The sequence below is a fragment of the Urocitellus parryii genome, chromosome 3 (genome assembly GCF_045843805.1).
Source record: "Urocitellus parryii isolate mUroPar1 chromosome 3, mUroPar1.hap1, whole genome shotgun sequence".
NCBI lineage: Eukaryota > Metazoa > Chordata > Mammalia > Rodentia > Sciuridae > Urocitellus > Urocitellus parryii.
Genome location: NC_135533.1, coordinates 85,416,380 through 85,434,223, shown reverse-complemented (window position 1 = coordinate 85,434,223; position 17,844 = coordinate 85,416,380). Strand labels below are relative to the sequence as shown.

Below are 17,844 nucleotides of genomic sequence, written 5' to 3'. Positions count from 1 at the left end.
AATACAAGCAAGATTTTTCCAAAAATTATGCAAACCCTAGCATATACTTTTTTCAAACATGCACATACCTTCAACTCTGGGGCAGATTCAGACAATGGAAATTCAACTTACTTTGCTGTCCTCTGGGTCTTCTAAACCATCAGGCCGACTAAGGTTTCGAGAAGGCTGGCTACAGACAACATTGTCTTCCCAAGAAGGTACTCTTACAGGTGGCCTTTGAATTTCATCTGGATAAAAAGCACCATCTGCTCCATCTGTGATAATTTTGGAAAAGAAAAAAATACATATTTTAGAAGGGTAGAATGAAACTATTTACTACAATTAGCATCTCTATGTATAGATTTGATAAACAGGATATAAAAAACCATACTGTTACATCAAAAAAATAGATGTTTTCATTTTTAACCCAAGTGATTTTAGAAACTGAATTATATGTAATAAGCATGGTTCATCATTTCTGGATGTTGCCCTTAATAGTGTTAAACATTAAAACTGCCAATTATACAAATGTTTCCGTTAAAGTAAATTGTGCCAGGAGTTCTCTAATCTCATGAAAATATAAGGGAAAAAAAAAATCCAGATTCAGCTAACCCCAAGCCAAAAACAATAACCTCTTGTTTCCTGTGTTGCATATGGATTACCATACTGCAGAACTGGTTGTACATTTGGCAGCACATGAACGTGCCCATTTTGCTCTGAGCATGTGTTGAGACACTGGGAGATCTGTTGGGAACTATGGACTTCCATTTTCTTTTCTGTTTGATTTTCTAAATTCCTTTTAAGTTCCTAAAATTAGCAAAAACAAAGATAAATAAGAAAAGCAATCAAACATTTATAAGGGCAACATTAAACATTTAGCTGAAATAACAATAAAATTACTTCCCTATTATGTTTCAGATATGCAACTGGAAAGACTTCTCATAAATACCCCTTCCAAATTTAACAAATCAGACAGCAAGACAAAACTCAATGTATTTTCAAATTTATTTGTGCTGAAAAGTGCCTTGTTATAGAACTAATTTAAGGAAACTAATTATTAATCTCTTACTATTCAAAGGTATTAACAATATTTTAAAGTCTTAATATAGAATTATAAACATTTGATTGAATTCCCTAGGGAAGCAATTCATTTTTTTTCTTGTTTTGTTAACTCTTTCAAAGTATAAGAAACATATACCAACTTTTTAACAAAGCCAGTATTCTTCTACTATGAAAACCAAACAAAGACATCAAGGGGGAAAAAAAATGACTGACTTCATCCTAAAATTATTAATGGAAAAACCCTTAACTTCTTATTAGCAAATAAAAATCAATAATATTAAAAAACAAACACTATGACCAAATGAGAATGTGAAGTCAGTTTAACATCCAAAAAAAAAAAATCAATAAATATAATTCACTATGTTAAAAGAATAAAAGGGGTCTGGGGTTGTAGCGCAGTGGGAGAGCATAGCTCATGTGAGGCACTGGGTTTGATCCTCAGCACCATATAAAAATAAAATGAAGGTACTGTGTCCATAAAAACATCTAATAAAAAAATAAAGGGGACAAATCATACTGAAGAAATATTTTACAAATTTAATACAGATTCGTGCTTTTTAAAAAAATCTCAGCAACCTAGTGTAAAATTTTTTTAAAGTAAAACTTAATAGTGAAAAATTAAATGAGCCTACTGAAGATCAAATACAAGGCAAGGATATCTGCTCTCACAGCCTCTGTTCAAAATAACCAGTGAATTAATTTCAGATTAAGGCAGGAAGACTAAAAATAAAGAAGTAAAACTGTCTTTATTCACATGACATAATCATGTATGTAGAAAAATCCTATCACATCTACAATAACTAGGAGAATGAATAAATTAAAGCAAGGTCACAGTATACAAAGTTAAAATACAAAATGAACTGTTTCCATCTATCAGCAACAAATAATTAGAAAATAAAATTTTAAACAATTTTACTTAAAGCAGAATCGGTAGGTAAGATTTATTCCTAAGTATTTTATCTTAACAAAAGATAAACAAAGCCTATATACTAAAAACAAAAAAGTAATGCTGAGAGAAATTAAAGAACATAAATGGAGAGAGATACTAAGTTCACAGGCTGGAAAATAGTATTTTTACACTATTAATATCCCCCAAATTCAATGCAATCCCAATCAAAATCCTAGTAAGAGTCTATATAAATAGATGATTATAAAATGTACATGGAAATACAAATGTTCTGAACAACCTGCCCATGTATATGTATATACACATACATACAATTCTGTCTACAACTGAGCTAATTCCCAGTCCAAACAGCCCATATTTAAAAAGCAGAACATATGACTCAAGAAATATCCCTAATCTGGCTTGTCAATATGCAAAAACACTAATATTAAAGAACATTTTAAAATTTTCTCTGGTAATAGTAAACAATTTTCCATGAAAAAAATTTTTCCATTATTTACTATGTTGCTTTTGCTTTATAATTTTTCCCTTTTCAAATTTCTAAGAAGGATTTATGCCAATTAATTGAAGTAATACGAAGATACAAAAATGGTAAATAAGTGCAATGTAGCTCACTGGATTAGCTCTTGCCTATCATGTGCAGCCGTAGGTTCAATCCCCAGTAACACCATCCCCAGTCCCCTGCAACACACACACACACACACACACACACACACACACACAGATTGATTTTATACTACTAAAAACTAGTTTTTATTAAAAAATTATACTACAGAAATACTAGGGAACTATTAGGTAAAATAAACTATAATGAGTCCTTTTATTTGCTCATTTACTCAATATCTACTAGCATTAGGGATTTATGAATAACTGACAAAACTTTCTGACTTATAAAACTTACATTCTAGAAAATGGAAGATAAACAATAAACAAAGTAAAATACAGGATCTGTTAAATGGTGATAAATCCTACAGAGATGGAAAAAGAATAAAGGCACAGAGCATACTGGTGGAGTAGTGGGTTGCAACTTGTACACAGAACAATCAGGAAAAAAATGACATTGGAGTGAAGACCTATAAGTAGTGAGGGAACGAAAAAGTTCCTAGTAGACAATGTCAGTGTGAGTTAAGAAGAATGTACAAACTACTTTAGTGTTGTGTGAGTGGGTTAAGTCACTTTTCTCTTTACTAAGCCATAGTTTCTTCTGCTATATATAATGTAAGAATATTTTTTATGCAAAAACTTGTGAGGGTCAAATTAGGAACCCATTTATTCCACTCCAGTGACTCAAAACTAGCACAGTTCAATGAAGTAATACCATATCAACAAAATAGCACACGTAATTTGAATTTAAGCCTTAGTAAAATTACAAATTATTTTGTTTTTAAAAAGAGCTGTTTTCATTTATACAGTCAACTAATTATGATCACTTGCTACATTCTATAGATCCATGTTTCAGTAGCTCTTTCCCCTCTTTTTATATACAGGGTTAAGTACAAGGTTAAAATGAATACAACTACTACCATGATTTGTTGCTACTAACTTAATAACAACACACAAACAATTTTTCCACCATTGCTTTCATACCAACAGTATACATGTTAACACTATGGGGGGAAAATCCAAGTAATGCTATAGTATTATTATGAAAAATTTTATCTTTACAGAGCTCTGAAAAGAGATGGGGACACATACCAAAGTACCCCTCTGACAAATGCTATACTACACCACCTTTCTGTTTGAATGTCAGGTAATGCAGTTAAGTAATTTTACAACTTCATAAGCATTTCCTATTACAAAGAAAACCAGATAAGCACACAAAAATTTTTTAAATTTCAACATATTCTTATATTTGAATATTGTAAAATTTGTTCATTGTTAAACACAAAATAGATAACAAAGACTAAACTAATAACTTTTAACACATGCATTTTTCTCATATTCTAAAGTAAATACATGAAAGTTTTTGTGTTTTTTTTTAAAAGCACATTGCTTAATACCTTTTCTCTGGAGAGGTTTTCCAAATGTGAAGTCAGACCACTTATTTCTTTGTCTTTTTCTGCCAACTGAAGCTAAATAAAGAAATAAATTAATTTTTTTCATCATTTATATTCCCTCCTTACAATTTGAGATCTAATTCATATGATTCTATCAAAATAATTTATATTATCAAATCCATGTATTTTCTTCAATGCTTACTCTTTGGCTTCTCTGAATTGTTATCAATAAATTCCTCTTATTCTTAAAATTATTCCTTTGGTTTATGTAAAACTGTATCAATACTATCATTCTCCATGCCCTTTGTGTCTACCTTTTCTTCTCAATCACACATACGAGTATTCTTCAAAGTTTCTTTGGCATCTCTGTGAAAAGTCACTTTTTTCCATGCCTTGAAAATATCCGCAAATACTGACTTGTATATCATTTCTCTCTTAAGTTCCACATCTGCTTTTTAAATAGATGATTGGATACATTCACATTGCTGTCCTTCCCTCACTGTAAAGACAAAATGTCCCAAGCCTTCTTTCCTACATTTGTTAACAAGATACCATCAAAATCAGAGAACATTGATGGTTAGAATACTTCCTCCTCCTCTTCTTCCATTCCCCAATGCTTTTACTCCCTGTCATTCATTCCTTCATCCACCACCCACTGACCACCTATTACAGGATAAGTATTAACAGATGCAAAATCAAATAAATCTACTCATCAAGAGTTCTTCCCTAAAGATGCATTTTAATATGTTCTTTACAAGACTTATATCCTATTCAATGGCACTAGATCAGGGAAGGTATTTTCAAAGGAGGTGGCCTTTATCAATTCATCTGAAGAATATTTCTCCCCGATTCCCTCACCTTTAAACTGTTTATATATTCCAACATGTAAACCATCTTTAGTGCTACCAAATTATTTTCAGAAAGGACCTACTCTAGTTGGGTCCCTTTTAGCCTAAAAAATTCTAAACAGAAACTAGTACCAAATTCCATTTTAGGCCTTCCAAAATCTGGCTTCAAACTTTCATTCAAATCTAATCTATAGATATTAAAAGCCTTATTACTCAACAGTTTCCAATTAATAAGAGTCCAAATGCTTTAGTTCCCAAGCTCTGCTATCTACATCTGACCTCCAAACCTGTATAATACTGTCTGTCTGTTTAGAACAATTCTTCTTCCTTTTCCTAACTTTGCTTCTCCTCCCTTTCAGTTCAGTCTTTCAAAGGTCTAGTTTCTCCATAATATCTTCCTACTAAAGATGTGATTGGAAACAACCCCAGGGTACTTGAAACATCATTCACGTGAAACTTTTATCACATTTTACCTTACCTACTCAGTCCATATTTGTGTCAAAAGTGAAGGGCATTAAATAGGTTTCAATAAATATTTAGCAAACCATTTTTTCTCATCAACATGCAAAAAATTTTAATATATTCAGTATTCACACTTTACAATAATAACAGAAGTTGTGTGTCACTGAAGACAATATCCACAGGAATCTCGGAAACAATAATGATTCATGAAATATCATTTTAAGAATAGAAGGTTCACCAGTAAAATTAGCTCTCTTCAGCTTCCACAAAGGAAACTTTAAATAACTGTAATTTAAAAATTAGATACAGATAAAAGTAGCTATGATACAGCAGAACTTAATCACTTAGACTGCATGCCAGGAAAGTCACTGAGCCACATTCCCAGGCCTTACATGTATATTGTAAAATACATCATATTGCACTTTATTCCCGAGAAAGCTAATACTTTACTACTTAGTAATTAGCTAGACAGCCCAATAATATATTTTACTAATCTTCTTATAGATATAATTTATCATTTGAATTTTTCTGCTCACTTATGTTACAATGGCAAAAAATAATTTTAATTAAGATTTTATCATTTACCTTGCAGAACTTCATTTAGGATCACAATAAGACAACTGGGGAATAATTTTTAAAATTCTAAATATTCTAAATTAAAATAAATTTAAAATTTTTAAGATTTACTGATGATATATTATTATGACATAAAACCCACTGAGGCCCCCAAATAATTTAACATACATGTTTGTTTAAAAATAAAGCCAGGTATGGTGGCACACACCTATAATCCCAGCAACTCAGCGGGCTGAGGCAGGAGGATTACAAGTTCAAAGCCAGCCCTAGCAACTTAGTGAGACCCTATCCCAAAATAAAAAATACAAAAAGGGCTGTGGGTGTGGCTCAGTAGTGAAGAGTCCCTGGGTTCAATCCCCGTAGCCCCTGCCAAAAAAAGGCAAGCAGGAGAATAATGAAATGATTGCTTTTAATCTTTAAAATAAGCACAATTAAAAGATAATTTTTTTAAAAAAAAATTTCTCTTCAATGTAGGTGTACACAGAGGATCAAACCCAGTGCCTTACACACATTAGGCAAGTGTTCTACCACTGAGCCACAACCCAAGCCCAAAAGATAAATTTTTAATAGCTATCTGAATTCACAGAACTAAAGCCATAATACCAATTAATATGAATATTCATTTTTCTCAGTTCACACTGAATGATCTACATTCAATGAAACTAAATACACACCATTTTCATTTATAGAAGAAAATGATATCTCAATTATCCATATTAAAAATGTGTATTAGGTTGATGAAAATGACAGAAAATACATTTTCAAAAGCATCAGGTGGTACAATAAGTTCTATGCTTTAGGTTTGTATACAAGTGCTAAACTTACTTTATAATTGTCCTCTACTTCAGCTAGTTCAAGTTTTACATTTTCAACAATTTTCATTTGTTCTTTCCATTTCAGCTCCATTTTTGCAAGTTCATCAGCATATTTACTGCATTTGGTTTTCTCATCCTAAGTAAAATTAGTATAATTATCAAAAGATTTTAAATCCATATAAAGTAAACATATACACAAACATACTTAAATGTGCACTAATATTTTTCATAACACTGCTGTAAAGGCATAAACATAAAAGGAGTAAATGTCTATCAATAGATTAATCATTTTATATCCATACAATGGAACAGTATAAATATATTTAGAAGGCAGATGTCCAAGCAGACAAAAATGTCAAATTACACTGAATAGCATGTTGCAAAAATAGTACAATATAATCCATTCTTTTGTTTTATATAATTATATATGATATCTATGCCAGTAATGTATAGAAAAATATAAATTTCATTATTAACAGCTCATATCTGGGGATCAGGATCAGGGAGATACTTTTTACTATCTCTGTTCTTTTTATTTGCAGTGACATGATACTTCACAATAGTTATGACTTTACAAAAGGATGGAGGGAAATCATGTATTCATACAATTGCTTTTTCTTATAACCCAAAACATCTTATGGAAGGAGTTAGAAATCATGACAAAAAGGCAATATATGACCATTTCATTTTCAATGTTTTAGTTCAAGGTGAAGTTTAAAAGTATACTTTTGAGTAATTCAATGGAGAAAGAAATACCTTTGAAAACAAATAATACTAAATCAACTATGGTTCACAGAACTAAATGCAAAACCTGACTCTAAAACTTCTAGATGGGCTGGAAGTGTAATAGAGGCTTCGCCTAGCAGGCTTTCAGTTGTGTGTTCAATACTTAGCACCACAAAAACAAAACAAAAATCTTCTAGAAGATAACATAGGAGAAAATCTTTATCACTTTGGATTAAACAAATATTTTTTAAAAGAACAAAATATAATGGAAGGATTAATAAACCGTCATTAAAATTTTGCTTTTCTAAAAACACCATTAAAGAAATGAAAAGGCAGATTGGGAGAAAATATGCACCACAGACAAATGGCAGAGAAAGAAACTGTATCTAGAATAAAGAACAACTACAACACAAGATGAACAACACAATTTTTAAAGTAGAAAAAAGATCTAAATAATCACCGAAGGAGGGTGGGAAGGGTACACAGCTGACAAGCATAAGAAAGGAAGCTCAGCATTAAGTCATCAGTGAAATGCAAATTCAAACCACAATGAAATTATTATGATACGTTCATTAGTCTGGCTATGTAAATGGTACAAAAGTACTATGCAAAATAATCTGGTGATTTCTCATACAGTTAACCAATGTGTTGCCTACCTTATCACCTAGGCATTTTGCTCCTGGATATATACCCACAAGAAGCAAAAAACTGTTACGGTCACAAAAAAGCTTATCTACAAATGTTCATAACAACTTTACTCATAACAATTAAAAACTGAGCAAATGCCAAACCACTTGTAATGTATAAACAAATTATAATACATATATAAAATGGGATACTACCTCAGGAATGAAATGGCATGAATAAGCTAACAATATAACAATTAATATGGACAATTTTTAAAATAATTTGTGCTGAAAGAGGATAGGAAAAGAGAACATAGTATAATGACACCATTTTATAAAGTCATACAAAAAAGTTAGGTTAGTCAATAGTGGCAGAAAATAGGCGAATGTTTTCCTGAAAAATGAAGATAGAAGAAAGAGCCAAGTTGCAAACAGGCACAAAAAAATTGGGGAGTAATGGAAATGTTCATTATCTTGACAATATGGTGACAGTTTCTGGATCGTGTAGGTCAAAACTGATCAAATGGCACACTTCATATATATGTGTACTTCATTGGTTTAAAAAGTGTACCTCAAAAAAGTTAAGCCAGGTGCGGTGGTGCACACTTGTAATGCCAACTGCTCGGGAAGCTGAGACAGGAAGATCGTGGGTTTGAAGCCAGCCTCAGCAATGGTGAGACACAAAGCAACCCAGTGAGACCGTGTCTCTAAAGAAAATACAAAATAGGCCTGGGGATGTGGGTCAGTGGTCAAGTGCCCCTGAGTTCAATCCCCAGTACCAAAAATAAATAAATAAATAAATGAATGAATGAATGAATTAATTAATTAATTTTTAGATGTTCCTTCAGAAAGTCTTACTTGAAGAAACATAATATCTTCTTTTAATAATATTGGTATATAATAAAAAATTTTAAATACTCATTCAGAATTGTTTCATCCTTAAAGATAGTTTAGTCCCTTACAAATAATTATAGTCACACATTGCTTAATGATGGGTATATATCCTGAGAACTGCTTTCTCATTAGATAGGAGACTTTGTGGTTGTGAAAACAGGTTTCATTCATATTGAAGATTTGCTGTGGCAAGTAATTTTTCTCCACAATCAGCTTATTTTGAATTTTCTAAAATTCTTCAGCTACCTTCACATCAGCACTTGGTGTGCTTTGCAAACTCACCACTTACTTTTACATTATGTAATGAATAATGAGCTAGCAGCAAATTTAACTTCATAAGCTGGATATAGCCTTTTCTTTCAACATCACACATAAACTTTTTGCTGGTTGTGATCATGGTGTGGAATCAGATAAGCTTCTATATTTGGTCTTCAATTCAAATCTCTAGAAATTTTTAATTGATATATACTCTTCTTGAATTATCTTGCTGCCTTCAATAAAGTGGATCCTTATTGATCCTTTAAGAACAGCTCTGTCTGTTCTTGTTCTTGAAGATCATATTTTCAGTGGAATAGAACATGCCTGATCAGTGATCAATGGTGATCATTGACTTTTTACCTTCACAGTCTTTACTTTTGTTTGTTTCCAAGTCAATCACTAAACATGGCCTCTTACTGACAATATATAAGTAGTGAATTTTGTACACTTAGGGGCCACAATAAATGAAACAAAATGAGACTAAATGAAGCACAAAAGAATATGATGCAATGGAAAGATGAAGTACATGTGAGATTGTGAAGCTGTTGCTGGTTAACATGGCACACTATTTTAAAGTTTTTAGGTCTTTTTTTTTAATATAAATGAACAGAAGGTATACACTCTAAAATAATAGTATTAGTAAAACAAATATATCAATCAGTAACAGTCATTTATTATCAAGTGTTATGCACAGTACATAACTGTAAATGCTATACCTTTATAGGACTTGAAGTGCAGTAGATTTCGTTGCATCAGCATTACTATAAACATGTGAGTAATGCATTATACTACAATGTTATTAATACTGCTAATCAGCTCTTTTACAGAAGGAGCCTGCTGTGGGTATAGATCAACGATAGAATACTTGCTTAACTTAAGTGAGGCCCTAGGTTTGATTCCCACCACCACAAAAAAGAAAAAAAAAGTCTAGTTTAAAGTCTGATAAAGATTTTAATGATGTTTTTAAGTTTTAAATTATTATAGTAACACTGAGCTAATCTATGCTTTTCAGTCTGTAGCTCTATAGAATTTCCTTCCTTTTCCCAGACTCAGAAATACACAAATACACAAATTAAGCACACAAAAATCACATATGCAAACACAAAACAACTGAGGAGCAATTTCCTTCATCCTTCAAATACTCCAGGTATGACTAGTACCTGGATGCAAAACTTTAAAGTCTGAATGATGCTATTTAAAATAATCAAGTTGGTTAATATTCCCTTTTGCCATGTGTCCACTGGGTCACTTTTGAGATATGTTAAATTTCTTTTTCCTTTTACAATAAACTTAAAAAAAAGTATTTCCCTTTATTATAAAATTCAAATATTTTCCATATATTATTACAAAAAGACAGGGAGAAATTTCCAACCTCAACTAATTACTTGTTCATTATCCAAACAAGGACATTTTAGTACATATGAACAGAAAATACTAATTTTGGGATAATGATTTTACACAACGGCCTATATGAACAAGAATACAAAGCACCTCCTTTCATCATCCCAAAGGCAAAAGTGAAACAGTATATGGGGCTGGAAAAAAAAAAAATCAATAAAACTTAATAAAGGTTAGCTAAACCATTTAACATTTGATAAATCTTTCTTCACTCAAAGTTAACTTACCTGCAAGAGTTGTTTACATTTATTATACTTTTCTGTTTTGTCAGCAATTTCTTTGGTCATTTCACAGACTTTACCTTTGGAGAGCAAGTCAAAATCTGTCTCTGCTGTAACAAGACAGAAAATAGGATCATTAAAAAGTATTTTGTCCCTTATATTATTGTCTTGCTCAGAAAAACTTAAGAGTAAATTGTAAAGTGTAAAAATGGAATACTGAAGAACAGAAACATTTATTTATATCCTAAATAAACAAAGATAAATTCTAAATGAGAATGAGAATTTTAAAATATCAGAACCAAGTTCACTTTCAATAATGAATGCACCGTTCTTTTTTCTTTTTAATAATTTGCTAAAAGTAGTTCCAAAATGGCACAAAAATTGTTCTCTCTAGATAACTGAGTAACAGAATAAGAAAAAAAATATACTCTGAAGAATACATTTTTAAGTCATTCTTCCAGTCCTTCATTACCACCTGCTAACTCTTATTAAGTAAACATGTTCCAATACCACCACGCCTGGTCATATTAATACTTTTTAAGGCAGGACACTACACAAAAAAATCTAAAAGATTTTTACCTGCAGAAGATAGTGGCAGCTTTACATCTACAGCAGACACAGAAGTGGCTGGGTCTGTGTTTATTGAAGCATCATTCACTTTCTGCTGATTCCCAACTTTCTTTGTGAACACATTATTGTTGGCCTATTCGGGATGTTAACAATAAACTATTAAATCAAGTCATTGAATTTGTTAGACATTTTAAGTAAATATGTAAATAATAAAAAAGAAATCCTATACATCCACAAAGCTATCCTTGTTTTAAAAGCCAAACAAATACTAAAGATATACATCACCTACAATCCAAATGTTGCAAAAGAAAAACACATTGCTTTTTCTTGTGAATTTACCAAAACTAATCATTCACAGAAATCTCAAGCTTCTACTACAAAGTCAAAATATGTTCAAAAGGCCACAAACCAATATTTATACATGTGATACTTAAATTTATCTATACATTTGATACTTAAACTGTAATTTTTTTCACAAAGCCTTCCTATTTTACTGCATGCATTCCTTGCTCCATTTTCTGCTTTCAGATTTCAATCGGAAGACCAGGAAAATATTATCTATATCACAGAGTATAAGACAACTATGGTACCACTTTCATATGAATTCAATGATACTTACTGATTGGTCTGAAAGTTTGTTTATTTGTTTTTGGAGCCTCTGACATTCCTTAAATTTTTCTTTATAATGATCTGCAGCCATCTGGAGACGGAGTTTCAAATCTTCAACTTCTCTTCTCAGTTCATGTTCCAATGTATCAGTTTTGTCCTAGGAAACAAATATTGCCACTAAGATAAAAACCTGATACTTCATGTTGTAATAGTAAATCCAACTTCCTTTTTACTTATGTCTTTCTGTTTTGTTTTTTTTTAATTTGTTCTGGGGTTTAGGCTATAGTGCCACAACAATTCTCCTAATAAATCTAGATTTATATGTTTTGACTAAGGTTCATTTAAAAACTACAAATAATCTACTTCCTGAGGAATAATTATTACTCTCTTAAGTAACTATAAGCTATTTTTTTAATTTCTTACATACATGACAATAGTGAAGTGAATTACATTCATAATTATCCATTCACAGCACAATTTTTTGTAACTCTGTACCATAAGCTATTTTATATAACTAGTAAACACGAAATTCCAAACAAAGCAATATATACCTGATATCAAAAATATTTAATAACAGAACAACTTTTACTAACCATAGGGAATTGTGCTTACAGAAGGTTTTCTTGACGCTCACATTAATTTCAACCCAAGAAGTTACAATAACTAAACAGAATGAATGGAAACTTAAAATTCTCTGGTCAGAAATCTGATCTGACTTATTTTATTATAATTTACTGTTTTCATGAGTTTATGGTTATTAATTCAAAGTTGACTTGCTTTACCTGATCTTTTTTCACAGCATTTAGTTTAAGTTCTGCCAGTGCATCAGCTAACTGCTTCTTCACTTTCTCATTTTCCAAGCGTGCAGTATGTAGATCTGCCATTGTTTTATCTCGCACATTTACTGCATCACTAAGTTCTTTAGCCAGAAAGACAACTTCTTGTCGAGTTGCCTGAACCTGTTCCTCTGCTTTACGAAGCTGCTCCTTTAAAGAAAATGAATCTTCCTGAAGAAAAGCAGAGAATTATTGCTGTGATTAAACCATTCAAGTAAAAAAAACCAAAAAGCACAACAATTTTATACCTTCTTCAAGAGATCCAAAGTTTTAAATTAAATATTGCTTTTCTACACATGACATAGATGAAGTATGTCTATAAAAAATTTAAAATGTGTGACATTGTTTTAGATTTTCTACCTAGCAACCATAGACATGGTATGACCACTACTATTTCACACAGAAAGAAACTGAAATACAGCCATCAAGTGGCATATCCAGTGCTTAAAGTTCTGTCTAAATTGAAGACTTAAATGAAAGTGCCCAAGACTCAAATGTCCCCCAAATCTCTCCAGCTTGAACTACTGACACACACTTTCTGTGATTACAATAAAATAATTTAAAAGACTTTCTAATACCAAAAATCTTAGTTAAAGGTATTTCCTACTTTCTAACTTAAAAGACAACCAAAATATTAATCTACCATTCTATATCAACACCTGTTTGTTTGTTTGTTTGTTTATTTTGGTATTGTGGATTGAACCCAGGTATGCTTTGCCACTGACCTACATCCCCAGCTCTTAATTTATATTTTGAGACAGGTTCTCAGTAAGTTGGTGACACTGACCTTGAACTTGCAATCATACTGACTTGGCAGATTTAGGTGTGTACCTAGATATCTACATAAGGATGCTTATCTCAGTCTGTTTATTAAAGCTAATGATAGTAAACAACTTGTATCAATTACATACTTATACAACCATTAAATGAAAGTAGGAATACGATGCAGCTATTATAATAAGAAAGATCTACATGTGTACTCATAGTGCAAGGTATCCACATATTCTATAAATATTTTTAAATATTAATCACTATATGTATTCTGAGTTAAAATGTAAATATATTTTTATACTTATATGAGATATTTTAGCATCTTATTCAACTTCAAAAATCAAATACCCTTCTCATATTTGCATTTGCAATCTGCTGGAATAAAAGAGCAACCTGGGGTTTCACTATTGACTTTAAATGTCATATACTTCTTTTGGTTTTTGTTTAGCTTTATTTACTATTATTATTATTTTAGTTGTAGATGAACAACATCTTTATTTACTTATTTTTATGTGGTGCTGAGGATCGAACCCAGTGCCTTACACAGGCTAGACAAATGCTCTACCACTGAGTCACAATTCCAGTCCCAAATGTTATACACTTCTAACATTTCAGGTGTTACGATAAATATGCCTTATTATAATTTGTAGCAAAATACTTAAACCAACTTAATACCCATAAAACATAATAAGTAAATTAAGATAAATCTATATGTGGAGTATTATGCAGCAATTGAAAAAAATGAGGAAGATCTCTGATAAAGAATGAATGACAATTTACATTTTTCAATGAGAAGAAACAAGGTATATCCAAGTAGTATTCTTTTTTTTCCAAGAAAAATGAAGAAAAATGAGTATGTGTACTGTGCACATGCACACATAAGCTTATTTTTCCAAAAAGAAACATAAGGAGAATTAACTTAGAACTAATAAAAATGTTTACCTGTGGGTATAGGTAAAAGGTAAAAAGAATACACAAGAGTTTAAAATGAGTAAATTTTTATATCATTTTTTTACTTTCCAATAATGCAACTACTTTATATATTTAAAAAAGAGAAAAATAAATCTTAAATACTAAAAAAAAAGCTTGAACTGTATTACAAATTTATAACATAAAACTTTTTAAAAAAGTACATCAACTTTTGAACAAGGCATTATGAACATCCCTAGACAAATAAACTCAAGAGCTAGAAAAAAAAACTTTAATTTTATTTAGTGGACTTACTGTTCAAAGTGGCAATGACACAGAAATTCTGAACCTTATGATATATAAACACATGAAAAATATAATGTCTCAAAAACAAAAAGTTCTCACACTAGGAGAAAAGATATATATAAATATGAAATGGAGGAAAGTAAAAGAAGAATCCTAAAGTACTATTTTTGGGTTAGATATATTAATAATGATTTCAAGTATCTACTGGAAATGAAAAAAGCCATAGTCCCCTAAAATGGTAACAATGGGTCTGAGGCATAACCTGAACCTGGAAAACACAGGTGCATAATTTTAAAAAAGTATACAAAAGCCAGGCCTGGTGGCACACACCTGTAATCCCAGAGGCTCAGGAGGCTGAGACAGGAGAATTGAAAATTCAAAGTCAGCCTCAACAATGGTGAGTTTCTACGCAACTCAAGAAAATGAAGAATCCCTGTCTATAAATAAAATACAAAATAGGGCTGGGGATGTCGCTCAGTAGTTGAAAGCCCCTGAGTTCAATCCCCCAGTACCCCCCCCAAAATGCATACAAAGCTTGATATGATAAAGGCATATTAAAAGGATACAATAGCCAGGTGCATGCAGTAGCATGCGCCAATAATCCCAGCTATTTGGGAGGCTGAGGCAGAAGGATCTGAAGTTAAAGGCCATTCTGGACAACTTATCAAGAACCTGTCTCAAATTAAATAAAAGTAAAATGGGTTAGGTATATAGCTCAGTGATAGCATACTTGATTACCATTCACTAGGCCTTAGGTTCAGTCCACAGCACCACTAGGGATTTAAAAAAGAAAGGACACAAAAGCACTTGAAAAGGTTCACCAGCTAAATAGAGACAACTGTGAACTGAAAAAAATAATGATGATAATGTAAAATAATAAGTTCATAGTAACATAAAGGAAGGGGAAAGGGTAACAGTAACCTCATAAAATAGTAGCTACTACTAAATGTAGAAGGAATGACAGAATCTTTAAAATCATCATCTTGTAACCATTAATCTCAAAGCTGAGGTAAGTAAAGCTCATCAAAGGACCAATAAACCATTGGGTAAAAGGCTATTAGAGGACAGGATGTTTACATAATCATGAAGTATTATGCTATGATTGCTTAATAATCACAAAGATGAGGAGGAGAAGGGAAAGCACCTCAATAATGTCAGGAAGACAAAACTAAATTAATTACCAAACCCAACATCAAGAATAGAACATAATTACATTTATATGGCTCTTAATATAAAAGCAGTAAGATATATGAAACATCATGTCTTTCCTTGTCCCCCTCCTCCAAAAAAAATGATTTATTTGAAATCTAGTCATGAGGAAATAGACAAATTAAGATTATGTAACATTGTTTCAAATTAGCCTGACTTCTTCAAAAATATATGTTGGGCTAGGGGTGTAGCTCAGTAGTAGAGCCCTTGTCTAGTATGCATAAGGCCCTGGGTTCAATCCCTAGCATTGCAAAATAGTGGAGCGGAGGGGATAAGAAAAAGAGAGAAATACATAAAAAGTATAGGGACACTATTCTAGATTAAAACAGTATAGGAATGCTATTCTACAGAAACCATAAAAAAGTGTAGAGACAATGTTTCAGATTAAAACAGATTAAAAATAATAAACTAATGTGTAATCTCTGGCTACTCATAGATTCTATTTGGATCAATTAAATATGAACTAAGTATAACCAAGAATGAATATTATCATATCAATGTTAAATCTTGAGAGTAATAATGGTGTACTTGTTCATAAGAACAGTAATGCCTACAATTAACTTGCAAATGGTCCAGAAAAAAAGTATCTAAATAGGGGAGATAAAATAAAAATGAGCAAAGAATTTTAAGGTACATAGCTATTCACTGCTTTGTTCTTTCAACTTCTCTGCATTTTTAAACATGTTAAAAAGAATTAGTTTAGGAGAATTAAAAATTTTAAAAATAACAAAATGGTAATATTGCATATATTTAATAGAGATATGTTTTATAAGTTCAAATACATGTTGCAAAACTACTTACTTTATTTGAGGTTGTAAGCAGGAAAGCTCTTTGCAGATTTTCCTTTTCAGCCAAACACAACTGCAGTCTGCCAATCTCTTCTTTGAAATGAGTAATCATACTTTCTTTGTTTCCATCTAAATTCTTTAAAGTCTGGACCTCTGACACAAGCTTGGTATTTTCTATTTCTGTATTCTTCAAATGCACCTTTAACAGTGTTTGGAAATGTCAAGAATATTCTATTCAGTTACATAACTGAAGTTAGTCAAAATTTAAAATGTCATTATTTATCTCTAATTTGAAAATAACTGAAAGAAGGGAGTAGGAGTCAGGAGACCCATGTTCTGCCAAATGATTACCTAAGAATATAAGAACATATTAAAAGTAGAAGATGGTTTTTCCAAAGTTATTTTCCATAGAGATTAATTATAAGGTCTAACTACATTATCTCCAAAGACTTTTCCTTTGATTTAATGATTTTACCTTTTTTTTTTCCTAATGTAAATGGATTTTGTTATTCTTTTTGGAAAATGCTATGAAGACATACAATATGAGACATGACCAAATTCTGAAAGCTAGAAAGGCTTTTTTCAAAAACAACATTTCGAAGCAATTCAATGTTTTACATGTAAAAAGCCCTATGTCATTTACTTCCCATGTTATCTAAAACCATATTTCCTTATCGATGCGACTATGCTAATTCTTCCATGAACTTTGATGCTGATTTTCTCATAACAGATGTACAAATCAAATTCAGTAACTGGAACTATACTGAGTATAGACACATACTGTCCACAAGCAAGATTATCTTGGTTAAGTGTTCCAGAAAGAAATTATTTCTTGCATTTCACTCTTAAAATGTTTCTGAATTTAAAGGAGTAATTCCTGTTCATAGGACCAAATGTGACTCCTGGTTCCCTGAAGGAGTCAATAGCCTATACCTTTGCAATACCACCTTTAAAGCTCTTTAATTTTCACAATCATCAGCTCATAAATGTGACTTAACATGAAGCTAACAATTAAGAATGTTCTTAAAAGTCCTCATCCAAAACTTGCTTTCAGAAATGCTTATTAGCTAAAGTCTT

The 17,844-nt window shown here is 31.4% G+C and overlaps 1 protein-coding gene across 2 annotated transcripts in view; it reads right to left on the bottom strand.

The window, feature by feature from the left end:
• Window positions 1–17,844, bottom strand: part of Tax1bp1 (Tax1 binding protein 1) — a 69,140-nt gene that overhangs the window by 13,249 nt on the left and 38,047 nt on the right. The window contains exons 8-16 of one of the 2 annotated variants that reach the window (XM_026407472.2): window positions 16,781–16,966; window positions 12,731–12,955; window positions 11,959–12,105; window positions 11,349–11,472; window positions 10,776–10,879; window positions 6,657–6,782; window positions 3,949–4,020; window positions 612–786; window positions 112–254 (exon numbers count right to left, since the gene is read on the bottom strand). In XM_026407472.2, the coding sequence (XP_026263257.2) occupies window positions 112–254; window positions 612–786; window positions 3,949–4,020; window positions 6,657–6,782; window positions 10,776–10,879; window positions 11,349–11,472; window positions 11,959–12,105; window positions 12,731–12,955; window positions 16,781–16,966 (1,302 nt within the window). The remainder of the gene's footprint in view (window positions 1–111; window positions 255–611; window positions 787–3,948; window positions 4,021–6,656; window positions 6,783–10,775; window positions 10,880–11,348; window positions 11,473–11,958; window positions 12,106–12,730; window positions 12,956–16,780; window positions 16,967–17,844) is intronic. The other variant, XM_026407473.2, reaches the window with a different exon arrangement.